The sequence below is a fragment of the Camelina sativa genome, chromosome 10 (assembly GCF_030686135.1).
Source record: "Camelina sativa cultivar CO46 ecotype springtype chromosome 10, ASM3068613v1".
In the NCBI taxonomy this organism is placed as follows: Eukaryota; Viridiplantae; Streptophyta; class Magnoliopsida; order Brassicales; family Brassicaceae; genus Camelina; species Camelina sativa.
This window is the reverse complement of record NC_141889.1, coordinates 13,070,451-13,094,155: the sequence shown is the minus strand read 5'-3', so window position 1 is coordinate 13,094,155 and position 23,705 is coordinate 13,070,451. Positions and strand designations below refer to the sequence as shown.

Here is a 23,705-nt window from a genome sequence, read left to right as displayed (position 1 = left end):
AGATGCATTAACCAAGCCTCTCGCTCGTGCACCGTTCTCAACCTTGTCATCCAAGATTGGCTAGTCCACGGCCCCACCATCTTGAGGGGGGATGTAGAGGAATCAAATCATATCAACAAATATGTCAAGTGTATATACTGTATTTATGTCATAGATGTAGCCTCCAAGTCTTACTTGTGCATATATGTTGTACTCTATCAATCTCAATAGGACACAACATTCTCTATTTTTTATATTTTACTACGTTGAGACTCTCAAAGATTGGCTGCTTGGGGAGTCATTCCTTCAGCCGATTGTTGTATATGTTCCAGTATGCCTGAAACTCGAGATCACTTGTTGCTTACTTGTGTCTTCACTTCAGCAGTTTGGACCCAAATATTCAACAGGCTAGCTATTTCCATCGCTGATCCGTAAGGTTGCTGCACAAGCGTGTATCATATTTGGCGTCAGAGAAACAACGACTTATGAATTCCTCCAACAGCAATCTTCAAGAACATTGATAGAGAAATTAGTAACACTATCACCGGGAGGCTACATGAAAGGCGTTGGCGACCGCTAATGCTACTCTTGATTCAATAATCCTATTATTTTTCGAAAACTAAAATTATTGTAACTTTGTTTTTATTATTTTTGCCAAAGTCACTCTATCTTAGGTAAAACTTTCTGTATTATCTTTAACTTTCATTTTTAATGATATTTACAAGTTTAGAAAAAAAAAAAAAAATCATCTCTAGTCAAAATCATCTCTAGTCAAAATCACCTTACTTGCTGAGGCATTATTAGACCATGGGATATTGGGATGTGTCCGAAAACATAGAATGATGCCTCTAGCCAACAAATTCCTGAATGAAAAGTGATCAAGACCAGTCATATTGCTGTTGTCTCTACTGAGTCTCCATCATACGTCACTTCCTTAAGCACTTACCCAAAATTTATTACTTATAAGTGGAAATTCTTTTTTGAAGATTCAAAGTTAAGTTGAAAAAGATTAAAAAAATAAAAATAAAAATAAAAATAAAAATAAAAATAAAAAAAATATAATAATAATAATAATAATAATAATGATAATAATAATAATATTAATAACAATAATCAACATATCAAAAAGCTCTTTGTATTAACAACACCAAGGTCTTAGAATATTATATAGTAAAACACAAAATCTATTAGTAGAGGAAATCAAAACCTAAAAAAAAAACAACCTCTAAAATCTTGTGAAATATTTTTATTCCAATATAGAAGACTTATCACAAACTAAAAAAACAACCTCTAAATTCAGTAATATCCAAAAGAATCTAAAACTGTAATTTAAATAACACCAAAAATTATAAAGCTATGCATCATTTCAAAATTATATTAACAAAAAAAACTCAATACTACAATTATCAAGAAGAAAACAAACTCAAGACTACAAATTTTAGTCTACAATGTAATTTGTTCAACCAGCATTGAACAAAGTCTTATATAACATAAATAATAATTTGAATATAATTTGGCCATGTTTTGAAATTAGGTATAATGAATTATTTACTTCTTAAGTTAATCTTACAACCTATAACATAGTTAACTAAAAACTAATAAACAATAAATTATTAGATCACTAAGTTCTAGCTATTATTTATGTCACTGATTTTTATGTATCCTTGATTTAAACATGTGACGTCTTTTTCTAGTCTTTGTTGATTTCTAATGCACTTACATTTTTGTTTGCATGGATTTGTTAAATTTTGGGATTCTCCTCAATTTTGGGATTTTTTTTGTGAGATAATTTTTTTGGATTAAACAATCTTTAGACGATGATTTTGATAATTTAGTTTGATTTTTGTTTCTCCGCATGTCTGAGAAATTTTAATTGTGAAAACACAAAATCATAAATCGTCCATTTCGATAATTTTCTAATTTTTATTAGAATTTTTTTTCTTTTCTTTTTTTTTTTATTATCGAGTTATGGTGCACCTGCTTTTTCGTGTAATGAAATTGTTGTATGTAAAGATGATTTTCGAAGTTTATAATTTGATTTATGTTTACCGCTTTGCAGTTTTGCATATAAAAGACTAATACCATGTAACACTGAATCTATATATTTTAAAGATCTTGCGGATTAAAAATGTATTTACATAAGAATTTAAGAGTTTTTTATGAGAAGATCAAATGTATCGGTATGCATCTATGTTTTATTAGAAATGTTGTTGTAGAAAAGTCAATAGGTGTAAAACAAAGATCTGGATTGATCCCCATTTCTTGATTTTTGTCAATTTAAGACGGTGAAAATAGTTAAAAGTTCCAACTCACAAATTGCCACCATTGCCATCTATTCGGACAAAAATGCGAGACAATACGGATCTCTAAGGTTATACAACTATTTGATTATAAAATTATTATTTTGAGTTTTTTGTGATCTCTTTTGTAATCTTCTTTCCTAATACTTAGACATCACAGTTGTGAGCAAACCCTATTAGACTGGTGCAAATGTTTGGGAGGGCTGCAGAGAACTTGAACCGGACACAAACCAATGATGCTACAGTGGTAGCTGTTTGAGTCAGCACCTGACATGAAAAAAACAAACACAACAACTAACCGGTGATTTTTCTTATATAAATTTAAATATTTATTTATATTTTTGATTGGGTGTATTTGGTGAATGATGTTGTTTGTTTTTAACTAATCAATTTGACCATAAGGCATAAGCCCATACTTTTGTTTTACTGTATGTAGAATAACAAATTAAGCAAATATGTAATCAATAAATAATAAAAGTTTTGATCAAAATTTTTTTTTTAAATGAAAATGTTCAATGACCCTTAAATGGTCCTCATTTTTTTTTCTGGACAAAAAATGGTCCTCATTTATCAGTCTCTTATGAGCTCTAAGAAAAGTTTCCATGGATGCAATCAAATGCAGCTCCTGTTTCTTCCACCGCTAACAAAGTTCATGATATTTTCACCAATTTTAGTAAGTTTATATTTTTTTTTTCATTCTTTTAAATTTAGAAAAAATAAGAAATGAACTATTATCCATTGTTGAGCTCTCACGTTTAAATGAATCATTAGCCAATTTTGTATAAAGAACTCGAATGGGATGAATTTACAAGTAAGTTTATTTATGGCTTTCTTTTGTTTCGGTAAAACATATTTAAGACATTGGGTTTTGAACTTTTGGGAGTATATGGGGGAGTACACAGTGACATTCTAGTCATCAATAATTAACAGTTGAATAACATCGTCAAAATCAATGTCAGTTTTTGAATAACGTATATTAGTTCATATTTGAAATTTGATTTAAAAATCATTCATGTAAAAAACACATTTCTAAAGCGTATATGCAAAATGTTCTTATTGATTTTGGCTGGTTTTTGCAATGGACCCATAGCCATATGTTTATTTCGAAGATCTTGCAGATTAAAATAAATTTATGGGGTATTATATTTTGTGGGAGAAAGATAACAAAAGTTTTTAAATAAGGATTCAAGAGTATTTTTTGAAAGGAAAATAATTATCTAAGTTTATCTCTATTTCACTAGAATAGTGAATGGTAAAATCAATAATTTTCTTTTAAAAAAAAAAAATCAATAATTTTTGTTCGTTGCTTTGTAACAAAGAGCAAAGGTCTTATTCTTGTTCGATCCCCATTTCTCAACTTTTAATTAATAATTAGTTGGAAAGAAAAAAAAGAGAGAAGATTCATATATCCTGATTCATTGGAAAAGAAAAAAAAAACAATACATATTGATAAATTTTAAAAAGTTAAAATTATTAAATTATCTGAAAATACGTAGAAACTAAAATTATCGCTAAGGATACATTAATTAGAATTACAAAAATGAACAACAACAATCCTCATTTTGATAAATAGATAATATTTACAAGAACGTTTTATAGCTGCGTAATAAATAAATAAAACTAAATATTTAAATCAAAAATTACTAAATAAAATAATACATCCTTTACAAACAAGGTCAGTATTCAAACATGGCCGACGTATGATCTCACCATCTCTAAATTATTATTTTTACAAAATTGTCGTCTATCAATAATATATAAATGTATTTTAGGTTCCAAAAATTGAAAATGATTTCTTATTAAAATTATCTTAAAAAAAAAAACTAATTTAGAAAAACCCCGCGATTGGAGGGAAAGCCAATAAATAATCTGAAAGATAATAAAAAAAAAAAAAAAAAATTCGCAAGGAGGAAAGAAGATGAGCGTTAATGGTGAAACCAAGGCTTCTTCAGATCGACGGGTTAGAGTCTACGCCGATGGGATCTTCGATTTGTTTCACTTCGGTCACGCTCGCGCCATCGAACAAGCCAAAAAATCGTCAGTTTTTGCTAATTCTCTATCTCTGTGATTCGTAAATTGCTGGAATTGAGAAATTACTGATTTCAATTTGTGATTGAATTTCGAAAATTTAGGTTTCCGAATACGTATCTGCTTGTTGGATGTTGTAACGATGAGATTACGAACAAATTCAAAGGGAAGACTGTGATGACGGAATCTGAACGATACGAATCTCTTCGGCATTGCAAGTAATGTTTTTAATAATTGCTCCTATTATAGATTCTCTGGAGATTTTGAGTTTTTTTTTTGTTTTGTTTGTTTTGTTTTATAAACAGGTGGGTTGATGAAGTTATACCAGATGCACCATGGGTTCTTACTACAGAGTTTCTTGATAAGCATAATATAGATTACGTAGCTCACGATGCTCTTCCGTAAGATTTTGTTTTTATTTTTGCGTTTGTTGTATAGTTCTATTAGAGAATTCGCAGAGGTTAATGATGTGTGGTTTGTGTTTGTTTGATAGCTATGCGGATGCTAGTGGAGCTGGAAATGATGTTTATGAGTTTGTAAGTTTTAAAACATATATAGAGAGGCTCATCTTTCTACCTTTTAGTATCTTACTCGTTATCTCTTGTGATTCGTATAGGTAAAGGCGATAGGGAAGTTTAAAGAAACTAAACGAACAGAGGGGATATCGACATCGGATATAATCATGAGGATAGTGAAAGATTATAATCAGTATGTGTTGCGTAACCTGGACCGAGGGTATTCGAGAGAAGAACTTGGTGTTAGCTTTGTTAAGGCACGGTCTTCATTCTTTTTCTCCTCATCTGGTTTCAGTCAACAACCAACTAAACATGTTATTTGGGATTTTATTTTACTAAATACAGGAGAAGAGGCTTAGAGTGAACATGAGATTGAAGAAACTGCAAGAGAAAGTGAAAGAACAACAAGAAAAGGTAGGTGGCGATGAATCGATTCTTTACGTGTTAATGAATGTTGCTTTATTGAGACATCCTTTTCCCCCTTGGATTTTGTGATGCACGGCTTGTTATAGTGTGAATACATATAGAACAAGTGCAGAAATAATGGTGTTGGAATTGCTCATTGTGTAACTTCTGAATCCTGAATCTTTTCGCTTTCTGCAGATACATACCGTAGCAAAAACTGCAGGGATGCACCATGATGAGTGGCTTGAAAATGCGGATCGTTGGGTTGCGGGATTTCTTGAAATGTTTGAGGAAGGTTGTCATAAAATGGTAAGCTAGAATTGATTCTCATCCTCTGAAATCTCAATCATGAGAGTCTCTGTCGCTAATGACTGAGTTGTGATTGTTTTTTTTGCTTTCAGGGAACAGCCATCAGAGATGGGATCCAGCAACGGCTAATGAGGCAGGAATCAGAAGAGAACCGACGGATGCTTCAAAATGGTCTGACAATTTCCGAAGACAATGAAGACGAACAAATATCTGATGACAATGATCATGAAGATCTTAGTGTGAGCAACAAAGAGACTGTAATAGTAAAGAAATGAGAGTCTCTGGCTCATGATTCAAGTATTTCCAGATACACAGGACCAAAAGTCTACTAGATTCCACATCTGTTGCAAGGCTTGTTTATTCAACTGTATATTAAACTCTACTTCACAATCTCCACTTGTTTTTTAAGACTCAAATGCAGCCAAAAAATAAAAGCAGTCACTTATAATTATAATCTATGATCAAAAACTCCAAATGATTGCATGGAGACTACAAGTAGAAACATTTTTCTTCTAAAATTTAGCCCATCAAAAGCCTAGTAATGTTGAATACAATAAAAGCAATTGAACTGAACTGGCTTATATAATCTTATCATTTGAAGTTGAGAAGCTTGGCATCAGCGACTGAATCTCTCTTCTTTCTTGATTTCTTGAAATGTTTTGAAGCTGCCTTTAACACACCAGTCCATCCCTAAACAATGACAACATCATCTATGTCAAAAAAAAATATATGGTGTAAAACCAAAAAAAAAAAAAAAAAACATCATCTATGTAACATACCTTGGAAGGAATTGGAAAGCAGCCAAGTTTAGGAGAATCTTCATTCTTCATCGAAGTCATATCTAATTTCACCAACTTACTCTTTTTCTTCATCTTCTTCTTCATTGACATCTTCATCTTCTTCTTGCCTACATGAAAATCCCCGAGATTAAGGTTCCGACAAACGCAACCGTCGGAGGAGCCGGAGTCAAGATCGGAAGGACTAGCGTAATTTCGAGGCAAGAGAGGAGACCAAAGAGAGCTCTGTGAGTAGTCGAATCCAAAAGCAGAGTTATCTGGAAATTTGCAGAGAAGCTCTCGACACATTACTGGTTGCAAGTATTCAACTACTTTGGTTGTAATCATAAGTGGATAGTACTCCTTCTCTTCTTCTTCTTCTTCTTCTTCTTCTTCTTCTTCTTCTTCTTCTTCTTGTATGTTTATTTGATTCACCATTTTTGTTTCAGATTTTTTTATTTTTTTTTCTCTGAGTTTCGTGTTGTGTCTTTTTATAATTGGGGTCAAAGGGTGAAGAAGAAGAAGAAGAAGAAACAAGACCGTTGGGGTCGGATGTGGGAGACGTGTCGTGTAGTAAATGGAATAAATTATCGACTTTATGTCCGAAAAGTTACCGTTGGGAAGACTTAAGATTGAGAAGAGATCGGCGCAGGAATATGTTGTACAGTACAGTGCCGCACGGCCGAATCTAAGATTTTAATATTATTCAAGTCTTTACCGTTACGGTGTAGACAGATTCAATCTGAATTGCACAAGAGCAATTTTTTTTTTGTTTGAAGTTATAGTAAATCGGTTTGAAATTTGAACTAATTTAAATTTGTCTTTATAATTTTAAAAATTACTTCCTCCTCATGTGCTCCATTTTTACAATAAATTTTATTAGGTAATCTTTGTTTATTTTTCTTTCAAATGTATAGTTTTGGAGTTTTTAATAAAAGAAATGTATATTAAATAAATATTTAAGATTTTATCTTAAAAATAGAAAATAGAATTGAATTTTAAAAGTAAAAAAAAAACCCTAAATTAAATTCCAGGATGTTTTATTTTTAAAAAAATGTTTTGATGGGAATTTAAAAAAAATGTTCTGATGGGAATTCCACATTCAGTTAAAACTTTTTGCGGATGCCATTTTTATGTTTTATGGCATGGTTGGTAAAAGCTATACCCTTGGAACAAAGAAGCAAGCTATTTAAAAGACGACAAGACGTTTGAAGCGGCTGCAATTGTACACATTTATTGTGGACGTTAGGTATAAAGATAGGTTTAGTGTCTTTTTTTTGGCTATATAGGTTTGGTGTTTTAAAAAAATCTCTCATTTTCTGCTTTTAACAATTTGCTTTTTAGAGTCTCCAAAAGTTTGGGCGATTTCTTGTAGGATCCTTTTTCTAAATTAGTCTCTTACATTAGGGATAGAATAGAGATTTGACTAGAGTAAAACACTATCTTTTTAACACTTTTCACCCGGGTCAAGTCTTTTGCCCTGTTTATTTCATCCTAAGTTTATATCTCGTGGAATTTCTTTTCGAGTTTTTACAGTTTAAGTTGATACTTTCTCCGATCAATTATGTGACAAATTTCAGATCTTGGAAAAAGTGGTGTGTGAAGCTTGAGTTTTTGTCTCTCAGATCTGTTTAGTTCTCTGAGATAAAAGGGATGTCGTGAGCCATGGATAGAGCGTTGATGGAAATGTCGCGAGAAGAGGAAGATGTTCCTTTCAACATGCCAGATCTATCAGAATATTCTTCTTGTGAAAGAAATGTCTTTAGTTTCGTAGGCCGCACTCTTAACCATGAATGTCAACCGATGGACCAGCTAATTCGTAATATGCCACGTAAGTGGCAGAAGATCGGAAGATGTAGAGGAGTGGCTCTATCAAAGGAAAAGTTTCAGTTTTTCATTCATTCTGAACATGACTTGGTGGAAATGTTAGAGAAAGGTCTTCACACGTTTAACGATTGAACTATAATGGTGGATAGATGGTATGAAAATCCACGGGATAACTATCTTCAATTCACTCCAGTCTGGATTCAAATGTGGAAACTGCCAATAAATTTCCACGCAAACAAGTCTCTTATAGCGCTAGGTGAACAAATTGGTCAATTCCTAGAGATTTCTTTTGACACAGAGAAGCTGCAACTACAAGATTTTGTCAAAACAAAGGTTCTGTTCGATGTCTCCAGACCTCTAAGGTGTTCAAAGTTAGTTAATCTTCCAAAAGGAGGCATAGCTTCAGTTTTCTTCGAGTATGAAAGAGTGCAGAGAAGATGCTATGAATGGCAAAGAATGACTCATAAAAACTCCTTATGTCCGATATTGCTCAAGAAAAATCTTGATTTGTCTAATGCAAGGAAAGGTGGGATTCCAATAGAAAAACTGATGAAAGTTCCGGTTCTAAAAGAACCAGATCCTTTGTTTGGGGTGCTTGAAGAAAGTCAAGTTGGATTGGATCAAATAGAGGAAGACCGAGAATTTCATATGTGGTTTTAGAAGGAATGAGACAATATCTTAGAGTTGGCACTGAAGAAGAAAAGCTTCTTAGAGAGGATAAGGTCAATCAATCAATTGGAGAAGTGGAAAAGGATCCTCTGGCTCAGAAGTCTATTCTTAGTTTGGAGCCTTTACATATCTTCCATCAGGAGATTAACAAAGAAAAAGGAGTAGTTTTCAATTTTGGGAATGCTTTATCGTCTCAGAAGAGTCGAAGTGTGTTTGATGAAAGGTTAAAGTATGTAAATGATACCCTCTCTATGGCACCATATAGCTTGTGGCTAATGGAGTCGGATCCACCCTTTATAGCTGAAGATTCAAATAACTTTCTTGCTTTTTCATAGCCATTTCAGGAGAATATGACGGTTTATGGACCTAGCTCCTTTGTAGGAGGGTCCTCTAGAATTATTCTTTCATGCTACAGGAGAAAGACATAAATGAGAACTATCAGGAATCCGAGGCTCTATTTATAAATGATAGGAACCCAAAAATACATCAAATCAGAGATGAATTTAACCAGTGTGCTACAACGGATCTTTTGAAAATATATGAATTCATGCTATAATTATATGTTGAAACAAACAAATTTATACATCTTTTAGAGAAAAGAGGATTTCCGCTGCTGGGCTTCAAACACAGAAATACATCAAATCATAGATGAATTTAACTAGTATGCTATAACGGATCTTTTAAAGGTATATGAATTCATGATGTATTTAAATGTTGAAATAAACAAATTATTACATCATTTAGAGAAAAAGAGGATTTCCGCTGTCGGGCTTAGAACCCGGAAATACATCAAATCAAAGATGAATTTAACCAGTGTGATACAACAGATCTTTTGAAAATTTATGAATTCATGTTGTATTTATATGTTGAAACAAACAAAATTTTATATCTTTTTGAGCAAAAGAGGATTTCCGTTGCCGGGCTTCGAACCCGCAAATACATCAATTCATAGATGAATTTAACCAATGTGTTATAACATATCTTTTTAATATATATGAATTCATGCTGTATTTATATGTTGAAACAAACAAATTTTTATACCTTTTTGAGAAAAATAGAGGATTTCAGCTGCCGGGCTTCGAACCCGGAAATACATCAAATCATAGATAACGTATATGAATTCATGGTGTATTTATATGTTGAAACAAACAAATTATTACATCTTTTAGAGAAAAGTAGAATTTCTGCTGCTCGGTTTCGAACGTGAAAATACATCAAATAAGAGATAAATTTAACCAGTCTCCGAGAACGGATCTTTTGAAAGTATATGAATTCATGCTGTATTTATATGTTGAATTAAACAAATTATTACATCTTTTAGAAAAAAAAAAGAGAATTTCTGCTGTCGGGCTTCGAACTCGAGGATTTCCGCTGTCGGGCTTCAAACCCAAAAATACATCAAATCTGAGAAGAATTTAACCAGTGTTCTACAAGAGATATTTTGAAAATATATTCATTCATGCTGTATATATATGTTGAAAGAAACAAATTATTACATCTTTTAGAGAAAAAAGAAGATTTCCGCTGCCGGGCCTCGAACCCGGAAATACATCAAATCAGAGATGAATTTAACCAGTATGCTACAATAGATCTTTTGAAAATATATGAATTCATGATGTATTTATATGTTGAAACAAACAAATTATTACATCTTTTAGAGAAAAAAAGGATTTCCGCTGCCGGGTTTTGAACCCGAAAATACATCAAATCTGAGATGAATTTAACCAGTGTGCTACAAGAGGAAGATGTTCCTTTCAACATGTCAGATCTATCAAGAGGAAGATTGTGTACGTACACGAGTTTAATGTATATTGAGATTGTGTACGTACACAGATTCAATGTATATTGAGATCTTGTACATGAGACGGAAGTAAAATTAGTATGACATGAAAGACATTGTATGTTTGAAGGGGTTATATATGCTTAAGTTAATATGTACCTATTATGGTTTTCTAGGGTTTAATTGTTAGGGGTTGTGTAGGGACTGTGTACGTTTAAGTTAAGATGATCTTTTACATATACGGGTTGTTTAGAGAGTATGTAAGTTTAAGTCAATATGACTATGTACGTAAATGGCTTAAGGTAATTTTTAGGTTTCGTTTAGGGGTTGTGTATATTTAAACCAATATCATGTACGTAAATGATTTATGGTTTAAGTTTTAGGGATTTTGTACATGAAATCAATATGATTGTGTACGTATACAATTTAGGGTTTAATTTCCAGCATTTGTCAAAATTGTATATGATATCATGTACTTTTGTGAGGGTTAAAGCTTTTTTTCTCTTCATTTGTTATTTAAAAAGCATGTCTAATCATATTTGCATTTCACTTGTCATTTTAGGTGCTTTGCGTGGAGTTTTAGAGTTTATAATGAGTTTAAAAATAGAGGTAAAGAAGTTGGGAGTTTAAAAAGAAAACAAAAAAAATATATTACAAATGACCAACCAATTACTATTATTATATGTATACCATAATAGTATTGCCATATATACATATACAGTAAGTGAAACAATGAGAAATTAGGATACATACACGAGTGATTGTTTACATGAGGGACTCAACATCACGTTCTCTCTCATTTCAAAGTTACAAATAGTAACTATTTTATTTTAATATTTTTTTTATAAACGAACTAGAAAATTAATTAAGTTATCCCTTGTTTTATACTTTATGTACTTTATTCTCGTGTTATCGTATACAACCCTTGTAAAACTAAAACATATGTATTGTATACATACTTACTACAATATAAGTTTTGTGTTGGCTGTGAACATGTATATTTGGATATATACTCCATAATAGTACATAATCTAATAGACGTACACACAAAAAAATTAATGAAGGATATTTTGTAATTTTGCAATCATCTGCAACCTGACTACCCTCTTTTGCAACCCTAAAAAATTTTCAGCCACCATTCACAGTTTTTTCATAATCTTTTGTGTTTGTACGTTTTTAATTTTTTTTACACATAAATCTTGCAAATCTAGCATATATAATTATGTTTTAAATTCAAAAAACTTAAGTTTATTTTGTAGTTATTTTTCCCCACAATGAAGAAGAACAATGACTTTTTTACCACAAAACATCTTCACTTCTTCGTTTCTTCTCTCTTCATTTTCTTTATCCTTACTTATTTATATATTATTGAAATTAATTAATTTAATCAAAGAACTGTTACATTTGATGGGAAAAAATCAAACCAAAATAGTTTGGTTAGAGAGCATTGTTGTCTAAAAATAACATTGTGGCTATTCTATGAAAGATGTAATTGACTTTGTTATGAAAGAAAAATAAAAATTGGTGTGTTTTGTGAAAATTATTTTATTATTTAGTCTAACCATAAACACTTTTTTTGTAAAAGAAGAAAGACGAACTTATTCATGTTTATTTGACCTTGTGGATTCCAAGTCTTCAATTTGATTTTCTCCTCCTTTTGACCAATCACTTAAATCGATTCTTTTGAATCCAAATCCTTCTTCTTTAAAGTTTTCTTTTACTGGCCGTATTCTCTCTTTTTATGGCAGTTACGTTTCTCTTCATGTCTTAATTGTGATTTTCTTTTATTTCACGTCAGGAACTCGTGTTCCACAAGTATATATATATATATATATATATATGCTGCACACATGCACCTCGGTTTACCATTGCTATATAAACCAATAATGACGGATGTATCATATATATAATTTTTGTAACTTGCGAAATTAGAAAGAAGGATTATCAAGACAAATATATCAAATTCAAATTAACTAGATTTTGCATAAGGTCTAGTAAAAAAATTCGAAATGGTTTAAGTATTACCTTAAAATAACAGTTGAAAATTACGGTTTTCAGTTGATTTACCTTCCTTCAAGGATGCTCTAGGAAAAACATATGGTCTTCAGATGATTTTTTGGTAGTAATGTGTAACTTTATCAGTGGTGAGGCAAAAGATTTTGCTGTTATTGGTTTGATTTTGATTTAATCTAACCATAAAAGAAAGTGTGGATTCTCTTACCAAAAAAAAAAAAGAAAGTGTGGATTCAATCATCGCTAAACATCGAACATAATAAAATAAAATAGATTATGGTTTGTCTTTTTGTCCTTTATAAAAGAGTGTTTAAGGTATTAAATCTCTTTAATCATATCTATATCTATATCATCTTGAGAATTATATTTTATTTCATCTTTGTAACTGCGATTTTAGTGATTCGTCAAAACGAGGAAAAAATCAAAGAGTGTTTATGGTTAGATTAAAAATCACATCAACTAGGTTTTGCATAAGGATTTCTCTTCATGTCTTTGACTTCACTAAAATCAAAGAGTGTTTATGGTTAGATTAATCACTAAAATCGCAGTTACAAATCCTTCTTCATTGGTTTACAAAAAACAGAAAAAAAAAAATCCTTCTTCCTTAATGTTTTATTTGACTGCCCTTAATCTCTCCTTTAATGGCAATTACGTTTCTCTTCCTGTCTTAATTAATTGTAATTTTCTTTTCTATCACAAAAGGAACACCTCTTCTCTTTTGTAACTGTCAAGGTGCCCACAGAAGTACATCCTTACATTAATAATCGTTTATATATGTGCATACATGCACCTCTTTATGTGGTTATAGTTTTCAACCACTATTCCAATATGCACATATATAAACCAATAATAATAAAAACTAGATTTTAACTCGCGGTACACCGCAGACATATAATTTTTGTTATAATTTATATTTTATGCTGTATTTATTTGTTAAATATTAAAGATTTTGTAAATAGAAAAATCACTAAATCTTCCGGTGTTGTGCAGCTAAATGTTTATATTATTTTTTTAACCCGCAATACATTTCATGACCATTTGTTTGTTATATATTTTTTGTTTAGTGTTTGAGATTCTATTTTGATTTTTAATTATTATAACAAAAAAATAAGGGATCTAAATACATAATAAGTAATTTATACGTTGTGATTAAGTCACATTTTTCCTAATGATTTAATTATTTAACACAATCTTAATTAAATCAACTTGATTTTATGTCAAATATTCCAATATTAGTAGTGTTGATAAATAATTAAATGAGGATTTAACCCGTGTTAACACAAATTTAATAATATTTTATTAATTCCAATATGTTCTCTTTATAACTCATCTACTATATAACCACATTATATGGTAAGTTTTTTTTAAAATTTACATATCCGTAATAATTAATTTATTTATTAAGTTTATATATATGTTAATTATAATATTTAAATAAATATCAATCAAAGTTTTTCATACGTTAAGAATCAAAGCTCATAGGTTTTGGAAAACGAAATGGAAATCAAATTGTTGTTTTCTTTGTTTGTGAAGGATTCAGATTCAAAACACAACAGAATGTGTGGTTAAAGATATGATAGTTTTTATTTCCATATTGATTGCTATTATTTTTTAGTTGGAATGAAATTTAAAATATTTAGGAAAAAAATCTGATGTGATGTTAGTTTTGAAAACTTTTTAGGGGTTAATGTTGTAAATAACTTTTTAAATAAACAAAACTAAAAGGGCATAACACAAGACGTACTTCAAAAATGTTAATATAGATGTACATAATATAAGAAAGTTAGGAAAAACGCATTATACATACAGTTATGATCATAGCATGTAACCCCACATTAAATTTAGACTATCATACTTTATATATATATATATCATTTCACATTAACTAGATTTAGCATAAGGAGTAGTACTCAAAAACTTTCGAAGTGTTTTTTATTACTGTCACTACAAGAAAACATAGCAGTTTCCGACTGCCAAATCAGTCAGGAAACGGTTGGAAAGAAGCATTTCTAACCATAAACCGACGATAGTAAATCGGTTGGAAATCGTTGGTCGGAAATTGTTTTGGTTGGAAATCGGTCGGAAATTTGTGACCGATAGTAGTGGTCAAAAATCGGTTGGTAATAAACGGTCACAAATCTGTTGGAAAAATTCGACCGATTACCGAGCATCTGAAAAGGTCGGAATTAAATTACCGACGGTTTTTCAACCGTTATGTTTTTTGATAAAAAAAATTAAAATATTTGAAAGATTAATTATTTATTTTTTTTGTATAAAATTAAAATAAAATAAAAATATGTCACAAAAATTAAAAACGCTAAATAAATCAGGACATGAAAAAGAACTAGATCTGCTACAACAATCCCTCTTGTAAAGATATGAGTAAAATTTCTTAAATAAGAACAAACCCAGAAAAAAAACTCAGAAATCCCAGATGTAGATGAAGATGGAGAAAAAGATCTGGGATGAGAACTGTGGAAGCAGACACATATGAAATTTTAGAGTCCTATCTTCAATTCCTCTCTCACCTCTTCCAAGCTTTTCTAATAATCTAAAGTTTATGAGATCTGCAAAAGAAATTTAAAGAATTGAGAATTAAAGATTGTGATATGTATAAGTAAAATCATTAGTCTCAAACATAGTGAAACAACAATAAGATTTACCATTTGGCTGAGATCTGTAGTGAACATATGTGAATGATTTTGGTTGGAAAAGATGAAGAACAAAGAGATAGAGAGAACTAGGGTTTCCCTTAGTTGTTGCAAAAAGAAAGATTAAAATAATTAAGTTGGACAGTATAAATTATGCCTCAGGATGGTCTTGAGTCTATTTATATTCCTTGATCTTTCAAGGATGCTCTGACATAAATTAGTACTGCTAATAATGAGATTGTAATGTGTAACTTTTTTTTAATAAGTTAATAGTTTTAAATTTAGTTGTGATGACTATATAGTAAATATATATCATCCCAAAAAAAGATAATTATATTCAAATTGTGAGATAGGATCATACGAAAAATAGTAAAAAAAAAACGTAAAAAGAGAAAATAAAATAAAAAGATTAGATCGTACGAAAACAAAAAAAAGCCATGCATAGAATATGTCAATATGGGGTATGTTTTTTCTCTGGACAGTTTATGAGGTGGAGAATCCACATATTATCTTCTCTCACATATTAACCAATAGTAAAATAAGAAAAGAAAAAAAAATAGTCTATATAATTGCCTCTCAAGTCTCGCAGTGTCACCACACCAACGTAAAACAAAAGCTTGAGTTGATATGTCTGGTACGGAAGAAATCATGTCAACTTTCAAAAACGCAACCGTGGTGCCTCACGCTTTAGTGTACGAGAGCTACCGGAGAATGGCCAAAATCAACCCCAACTATTTGTCAAACGTTTTTTTATATTTAAACTTCAATATTATGCAAATAACAACTTAAGCTGTATTAAAATTTAAATTTACTATCTAAACTAAATGAAATGTCGTTAATTTCAACATCTATTCGAACAGTACTAAATCAGAGTTAAACGATGTTGAGTCAGATGATCTGTGGCATCCACGTGGCTGGTGTATTGTTGTACACAATATGTGGCATCCACATGGTACGAGCTACCATTGACCAAGCCTCCACCGTCTACAACCAGGTCCGGCCCTTCACTCATTCTTATGACACATGGGTGTTGAGTCTCCATATTTTTTGAGATTTTTAGTAACAAAAATAGGCCTCAAAAAATATTTTTACTGCAAAAATAGGCCTCAATTTTATGAAAGTTACAGATTTGGCCTCAAGTTTTAAATTTATCTACTTTTTTATTGCAAAAATATGCTTCATTTTCCAAAATTTTAAGATTTAGTTTCAGTTTTATTTTTTTGTCTATAAAATCCATTAAAAAGTAATTATTTTGTATTGGGCCACAAATTTCACTGGACCGGCACCGTCTACAACGATATACCCGCCACTCTAGGTAATTGTCTAGCTAGCCATCTCCTTGATTTCCATGCTTTAGCTATGTTAAATTTATGTAATTCTCTAAGTTCTTGAAATTTATAGAAAATGCGAAGAAGTATATCGTAGAGACAGCGAGCAATGGATCGGAGCTGGTGGTGTTCCCCGAGGCGTTCATCTGTGGGTATCCTCGGGGGTTTAGGTTCGGTATGGCTGTGGGCGTTTTCAACGAGGAAGGTCGTGATGAGTTCCGCAAGTACCATGATTCTGCCATTCAAGTTCCTGGTATCGGTTGACTAGCTTTTTTTTTTTTTTTTTTTTCTTTCGCAAAGTTAAGTTTAAAATGATTTTTTAATACATAGCCTTTTCCAATCAACAACTATGATAAACGTTAATTTTTCAGTACTTAGTTATCCAAGTGCTCACACAATACACCACCCGATCTTAAGATCTACTCCTACATGGTCCCAAAAAAATACGAATATTCAGATATTCATTGATTCATCCTCGATTCGTTATATATCTGACTATTCCTTGTATCGGATGGTATCTGTCACTTGCAAATTAGGTTACTGTTCTTAATTAAATTTTCTTTATCCGTGGCCAAAGGGTAAGGGGTCATATACCAATATATGGATTCATATATTTTACATCATACATGTTTTAAAGTTTACATCATCTTCTTATTGAACTATTAGGATTTCTGCACTACCCCTAGTGAATTTATAGATACAGTAGTAACCAATTTTTTTTTTTTTTTGGGATCACCCATGTAGTGGATTAAAGGAAAAAAAAAAAAAAGCGGTGTTAACTAGATTAGCCATCTGCATAAAACCGGATCCTTTAGCATGGTATTTTTTGTTATACTTTTAAAATGTATAAAGATTTATTAACTAGATTAGTGTTTTGGAAACCGAATTTGTGTAAAGTATTATTTATTAATATGATACTCTCCCTCTTTTCCTTTGTTTTGGTTTTGTGATGAACCTGCAGGCCCTGAAGTAGAAACATTAGCAGACTTGGCCGGGGAAAACAATGTGTACTTGGTAATGGGAACGATAGAGAAAGATGGGTATACACTCTATTGCACAGCTCTTTTCTTCAGTCCACAAGGTCAGTTCTTGGGTAAGCACCGTAAACTCATGCCCACAACTTTGGAACGTTGCATATGGGGTCAAGGGGACGGATCAACCATCCCCGTTTACGACACTCCCATTGGCAAGGTGCTGCTATTTGCTGGGAGAATAGGATGCCCCTCTACAGAACTGCGTTGTATGCCAAAGGTAAGCTTTTAATTCAATGTAGTGCGCCACATCTAGCCTTTTGATAAAAGATTCCCTCAAAAAAAAATATTTGATTTTTTGGCTCTAGACATTGAGATTTATTGTGCACCTACTGCTGATGGTTCTAAGGAATGGCAATCGCACATGCTTCATATTGCGATGGAAGGTGGATGTTTCGTGTTGTCAGCATGCCAATTCTGTCAGCGTAAAGATTTCCCTGAGCATCCTGATTACTTGTTTACCGACTTGGACAACAACAAAGAACACGATGCTATCGTCTCCCAAGGCGGAAGTGTCATTATTTCACCTTTGGGACAGGTTCTCGCCGGACCAAACTTTGAATCAGAGGGTCTCATCACAGCTGATCTTGGTATAAATATATATACTCTTCTTTAAATTTCATCTTAGGCTATATCAAATTTCTTGAGCTAACCATATCGTTAAACGTTATTTGTTTTCATCCAAATCTTGGTGAGATAGCTAGAGCCAAGTTATACTTTGACGTGGTTGGACATTACTCCAAGCCAAATGTTCTCAGCTTGACCGTTAATGAGCACCCGAAGAAACCAGTTACATTTGTGTCAAAGGTGGAGAAAGCAGAGGATGACTCAAACAAATAATCAAAAATTATGTGATTCCTCAGTTGATGTTAGTCATATGAAGGAGTCCAGTTCAAAATTTTATGCTAAATTCTGTTTATCTTTTTCTTGTTTTCTATAATGGAAAGGACCAATTGGATATGGTAAGATCTATGTTTGAGAAACCAATCGTCTCTTCTCCTGTATTTCAAGATTGTGCCTGCTATTTTCAAGTTAGAGTGTTATAAATCTCTGATGTTGTCTAGTCGTAATACCAACCTTGTAGCTAACTGTTATAAATCAGGCTTTGATGCTATTATATACCACTATTACACATACATTTATTTATCCAAAGATCTAAGTTTTATTTATTTTTCTTAAAAATGTTTTTAGAAGACTACGTACCATTAATTGACAACAAAAGTACAAATTATGCTAAAACATTATGTATACTGGATTACACATGTTTTCGGTTTTGTTTCTAGATAGGTGTGACTGATGGGATAAAAGTGGACGGTAATCTATATATAATAGCAATCCGAATAAATGCCATCAAAATTTGTGTTTTTTCAATCGTACCTTTTGTTAATTTTTTAAAAAAATTTGTAGAAAATTTAAATTGTGTGTTTTACAAAAAGTTGTAATTGTTTATTGTAACACAGTTATTTTTTTGTGTAAAGTTGCAACTATTAGATCAGCAAACAAAAAGGATTTATAGATGAGATATCAAACTCTGAAAATAAGTGATTTTTCCCTTAGACCAAGGATGTCGGAAAAAGTAATGGAGAGACTTTGTTAAGGGATCATATTTTACCAGACCGCGAGAGTAGCGATGTGAGAGCAGGATCTTTTTATTCTTGCATACCGCCACGGGTGTCGATGGCTCTACCATATCCTTCTGGCTCCATTTAAATTTATCACGACTCTCAACCCGAGAAGACGGACAAGAAAGCAAATCTATGGTGAAAATCTTCTCCCATGGTTAGATTCATCTCATCTCTCCATTGTTCTTGATTTGTTCCTCACTCACAAACCCTCTAGAACAATTAGAGAGATATCTCTTTTCTATCTACATTGTTACTTGTTCTTGATGATGGATCTCTTATAGATTAGGTTTAGCCACTACAACCTCTTTCTCCTTAATCTCACACACATGTCTCTTACACCAATACAACATATTTATACTAATACTACTTCTAACCTAAACACATTACTTAAAACAACCAAACCCATTAACATTGGACTTCATCACTTTTATGGCCCAAAAGCCTTTTATCTAATGTTCTTCTTCTTCTTCCTATGATCAACACTTCTTCTTCTCTTCGACATCTTCTTCTGTTGCTTACTCTTCTAAGCTCTTCTCTGTTTCTCTTTTGTAGGATTAAGCTATGAATCAACTTCCAACAGAATCATCGTAACGTCTTCCCTTTTCGACATACACAAACTATTATCCAAAGTGCACATATCAATATGGTGAGGATCTGAACCAGCAATCGCCGGATTAATCTTAGACAGCAACCGAAATGTTTCGGTATGAATATCCAAAGCCACTACTTCGATTGTTGCATTATATGGTTCCTTGAACCAATAAACCGACCCGTTTGCTGTTTGCATATGCTGGCTTTTGGTCATGATATATATCCGATGACTTGGAGTGAAAACCAAGTACCTCCAAGCATTTGCCCTAAAGTCAAAAACCTCACACTTGGTAACTCCTTTGTTTGGACTCGAGGGATCATCATTGTATTTATCGGAATTGTGCAACCACACTAATTTGTAATCAGTAGCCTTCACGAATGCTATTGATTTCACTTCTATATCACATATATCCCACTCACGGTCAGTGAGGTTAAACTTGTGGTTCAAAATCTGAAGCCTAGCAGGAGGAAGTTGACGGAACCACCTTGTAGCCGGATTAACAACATAGACAGAATGTGACATTGGTGAATGTATACAGAACAGACCATCGCAGCTTTCAGAAACTTTGTTCTGGTGGAAGAACCCTGGAGAGAAATTGATACGGGTAAAGGATAGTAGAGAAGCTGATTCCAAGCAGAATAATCTAAAACCAATGTCTGTGTCTGGACGAATCCCGGGTCCTCGTAAGGGGTCTTCTTCGGTGACGATCATGACCTTGGGATGATCAACGCAGGCTTGCTTAGCGATCTCCAAGTGTCGCTCTTCAAAACTGCGGGACTCGATCGTCGATCTCCATTGTTTTGAGAGAGACTTGAGTCGGATTATGGCTTTCACGGGAAACCTTAAAAAGATTTCCTCTAGGACGTCGTTTGGTAAGGAAGATGGAGCCTTCACTTGCTTCTCGTTTCTTCTTCTTCGTTTCCTTATTATTCTTCTTCTCTTTCTCTTTCTTTGTGACGATGAAGCCATCTCCACTCGCTTCTCTGGAATGTTAATCTCTAGCTAATGGAATAATACAAAAAGTCTTTCGTATGTCAAAACAAAAATCTTGTTCATCGAATTAATATAACCCAAGAGTATATAAAAATCTCTTATAATTAATTCTCAAGATCGCGTCACACTTGGAAATAAATTAATATCAATTCAATAAATGGAATTAAATCAACCATTTATATATCTAGATCCATAAGTAAGGTTTTATATCAAATATATTATAGAAGGTGAATTTCTATAATAAAAGTTAACAAATTTAATTTAAAAAGTTCTGCTAATTTGATCATATTCACTAACCCAACTGACTTTTATATGACCAATTAAACTAAATTAATTAATATAAACTATAAAGTAATTCAAATTTTCAGCTTGAAAGGAGATATAATAAAGTAAGGTTTTCATCTAAACTATTCTTCTAAACATCTGACACGTTATATTCCTTGTGATACCTGTAATTTATTTTGAACTTAAACACATCATTATCTATTTAATTTAATTTAATTATATCATTATATATTAAAATTCTTTCAAAACCAGATAAACCATTAATTATCTATTTTCATATTAGATATACTTAAATTAATACATATGAAAGACACGTATAAAAACAAATATATATATATATATATATATAATCATGGTATTGGGAGGGTAGAGTAAATAATGAAAGAAATATCACTTCTTATTTGTTATGTTTGTCTGTATATATTTTTTTCGAACTGAATTATGTTTAGCCCCTAAGAAATAGAGTTTTCTGGAGATTTTTATTTCCACCTGGGAGATTTACCACTGGGCCAACACTACGTTAACCATATTTAATATGTAAATATTTTTAACCATATTTTATTCTTATTCAGGTTGTCGTATTTGTTGGTGACTTGTTGGTGACGTTGATTTATACATCGCATTGGAAATGTTAGTGTTATCTTTTACATTTTAAAATCTCTATATTTTTGTTGTTGCAACGTTAAATTTATTAATCAACGACAAAAGAAAAATAAGTACAAAAAGGTTTGCTAGAGCTTGGCTAGACTGAGAGAACCTTTTGTGGAACCTATAACAGAACAGTACAATAAAGCTATTAGGATAGGAAAAAGCTAGTCCAACAAGAAAACCAAGTTTGATATAATGTTACGGATTGGAGCTGCGAAGAGAAGCCCCTCAAGCTGACAGCGTGTGTTGCTTGTGAGGCGGTTTGTAGTCAGGGCTTTGGATGTGGTCGGTAACGTTCTTTGATATGATCTCCGTCAACTGGTAATAGTTATGCTTACCCGAACTGTAAAATCGGCCGTTTTTTCTCAAACAAAAGTAAATATTAAGATTGATTCAACTAAGGCCTTGAATGGTAGTAGATTCTACGGTAGTTTTTGGATTTTGTTTATGAAAAATCAATTTTTTCTCCAATCAAGATTTTAACCTAGAGCGATACTTGGGGTGAATGAAGAAGTTTTTATGAAAAGAATAAAAGGGAAACAAATAAATAAAACATGTTTAACCAACATAGGATAATAAAAAGAATATCAAAATCTTTGTAGCTGAAGCGTTTTTACAAATCTTAGTTACAAAGTTTGTGTCTTAGAATTAAAAACACATCTATATATAATAGCAATCCGAATAAATGCCACCAAAATTTGTGTTTTTTTAATCGTATATTTTGGATGATTTTCTAAAAAATCTGTAGAAAATTTAAATTATGTGTTTTACAAAAAGTTGCGATTGTTTATTATAACGGTTTTTTTTTAAAAAGTTGCAAACGTTCATTGTAGAATTGTGTCTATTCGAATATTCGTATCTACTGAAATCTATATATATTTGTCTGTTTGAACTGTTTTTATTTTTTGCCATGACACAAAATAATATAAAACTTCAATCTCAACGATTTTTACAGTTCTCTAAATTATTCTCTAGCATTCATTCTTTTAAAATTAAAGAAATTCTTCCAATTCTTGATTTAACAAAAGATTTTTGGAATGATGAATCTAATTTACAACTTTTAGTTAATTATATATATAAAAATTTAATGAAAATACCTAGAGTTTTTTTTCAAGAGTTAGATGGATTATATAGTGAGCTTTTGGATTTGACTTTTGAATATGGTAATAAAGATGTCTTCTATTTAAAAGCAGTTTATATGAGTTTGTAGGTATAATCAAGTATAGACACAACAATTGTGATTTTAATTCAAACGGTTGTATCTGTCGTAAAAAATTGTTTTTAATTCAAAAAATTTTCATTCAAACGATTTTAATTCAAACGGTCGTAAAAAAATTGTTTTTTTTTAATTTTAAGTTCAAACGGTTGTATCTTTTCATTGTAGAGTTGTGTCTTTTCACTATATCTTATTTATATTTATTCATCATAAATTTTCGATCTAAGAGGTGTGTCTATTTATTCATATCTTTTGAACTCTCTATATATTTGTCTATTTATCAATAACTAACAAATCATTGTTTGTTAAAACAAATTTTTCGTTTTATGTTGAATCTAAATAATTTGAATATTAATATATAATATTTAATGTTATTCTATAATATAACTAAAATTTTATAAATGATTATAGTAATATAGAAATTTAATAACTTATTATAGAATTTACAGTTGTGTCTATTTATCGTAACTTTTCGTTAAAAACTATTTTAATATTTAAAATTAATTTTATTTAGTTTTTAAGAGTTGTGTATTTTAATTTTAATTTTTCGTTAATACAGTTTAAATATATTTTTTAATTATAGTTATTTGATAAAAAAATTACATTTACTCATTACAACCGTTGATTCAATATTCTCAGTTAAGATCACTTTGTCATAATAATTTTTTTAATTGTAGCTCTTTATCATAATTTTTTTATAAAAATATCATATATTTATAATACTTTAAACAATAT

General features: G+C 31.3%; 4 protein-coding genes and 1 long non-coding RNA gene across 14 annotated transcripts; 2 read left to right on the top strand and 3 right to left on the bottom strand.

The window, feature by feature from the left end:
• The first annotated feature begins 3,974 nt into the window (after positions 1-3,974).
• On the top strand, positions 3,975-5,987 carry LOC104718901 (choline-phosphate cytidylyltransferase 2). Of its 2 annotated transcripts, none has more exons than XM_010436720.3 (8): positions 3,975-4,316; positions 4,412-4,525; positions 4,613-4,708; positions 4,801-4,843; positions 4,924-5,079; positions 5,168-5,236; positions 5,426-5,536; positions 5,629-5,987. In XM_010436720.3, exons 1-8 carry the CDS (start codon positions 4,198-4,200, stop codon positions 5,809-5,811), a joined length of 891 nt encoding a protein of 296 aa, XP_010435022.1. In that variant the 5' UTR covers positions 3,975-4,197; the 3' UTR covers positions 5,812-5,987. The 2 variants fall into 2 exon arrangements, with proteins under 2 accessions (XP_010435022.1, XP_087325840.1); XM_087469714.1 differs by having other exon boundaries at positions 4,184-4,316; positions 4,412-4,521.
• Positions 5,879-6,962, bottom strand: LOC104718902 (uncharacterized). The gene is made up of 2 exons (XM_010436721.3): positions 6,316-6,962; positions 5,879-6,226 (listed from the first exon to the last, which is right to left on the bottom strand). Exons 1-2 carry the CDS (start codon positions 6,748-6,750, stop codon positions 6,128-6,130), a joined length of 534 nt encoding a protein of 177 aa, XP_010435023.2. The 5' UTR covers positions 6,751-6,962; the 3' UTR covers positions 5,879-6,127.
• Positions 6,963-14,841: 7,879 nt separating this feature from the next.
• LOC104718903 (uncharacterized) lies at positions 14,842-15,763 on the bottom strand. The gene is made up of 2 exons (XR_756476.2): positions 15,265-15,763; positions 14,842-15,168 (listed from the first exon to the last, which is right to left on the bottom strand). It is a non-coding gene; the product is annotated as an uncharacterized LOC104718903 (long non-coding RNA).
• Positions 15,764-15,845: 82 nt separating this feature from the next.
• LOC104718905 (nitrilase 2-like) lies at positions 15,846-18,658 on the top strand. 9 transcript variants are annotated; one of them, XM_087470322.1, is made up of 5 exons: positions 15,846-16,246; positions 16,654-16,833; positions 17,542-17,831; positions 17,961-18,201; positions 18,312-18,658. In XM_087470322.1, the coding sequence occupies exons 2-5, from the start codon at positions 16,758-16,760 to the stop codon at positions 18,449-18,451; spliced, it is 747 nt and encodes a 248-aa protein (XP_087326448.1). In that variant the 5' UTR covers positions 15,846-16,246; positions 16,654-16,757; the 3' UTR covers positions 18,452-18,658. The 9 variants fall into 9 exon arrangements, with proteins under 9 accessions (XP_087326448.1, XP_087326451.1, XP_087326447.1 ...); XM_087470325.1 differs by having other exon boundaries at positions 15,846-16,567; positions 17,920-18,201; XM_087470321.1 differs by having other exon boundaries at positions 15,848-16,567.
• A 445-nt stretch (positions 18,659-19,103) lies between these two features.
• On the bottom strand, positions 19,104-20,818 carry LOC104720363 (putative F-box/kelch-repeat protein At1g13200). The gene is given in 2 exon segments (XM_087470328.1): positions 19,104-19,430; positions 19,808-20,818. Coding segments are annotated over 2 exon segments (1,299 nt in total). The 5' UTR covers positions 20,798-20,818; the 3' UTR covers positions 19,104-19,121.
• Positions 20,819-23,705: the final 2,887 nt, after the last annotated feature.

Bases quoted from the DNA above. Each gene is read 5' to 3' on its own strand.
- LOC104718901 (XM_010436720.3), top strand. From the start codon at position 4,198: ATGAGCGTTAATGGTGAAACCAAGGCTTCTTCAGATCGACGGGTTAGA. The intron at 4,526-4,612 runs GTAATGTTTTTA...TTTTATAAACAG, and splicing joins GAATCTCTTCGGCATTGCAA to GTGGGTTGATGAAGTTATAC. The intron at 4,844-4,923 runs GTAAGTTTTAAA...TGATTCGTATAG, and splicing joins GAAATGATGTTTATGAGTTT to GTAAAGGCGATAGGGAAGTT.
- LOC104718902 (XM_010436721.3), bottom strand. From the start codon at position 6,750: ATGGTGAATCAAATAAACATACAAGAAGAAGAAGAAGAAGAAGAAGAA. The intron at 6,227-6,315 runs GTATGTTACATA...GTCATTGTTTAG, and splicing joins GCTTTCCAATTCCTTCCAAG to GGATGGACTGGTGTGTTAAA.
- LOC104718905 (XM_087470319.1), top strand. From the start codon at position 16,758: ATGGCTGTGGGCGTTTTCAACGAGGAAGGTCGTGATGAGTTCCGCAAG. The intron at 17,832-17,919 runs GTAAGCTTTTAA...TTTTGGCTCTAG, and splicing joins AACTGCGTTGTATGCCAAAG to ACATTGAGATTTATTGTGCA. The intron at 18,202-18,307 runs GTATAAATATAT...AATCTTGGTGAG, and splicing joins TCTCATCACAGCTGATCTTG to ATAGCTAGAGCCAAGTTATA.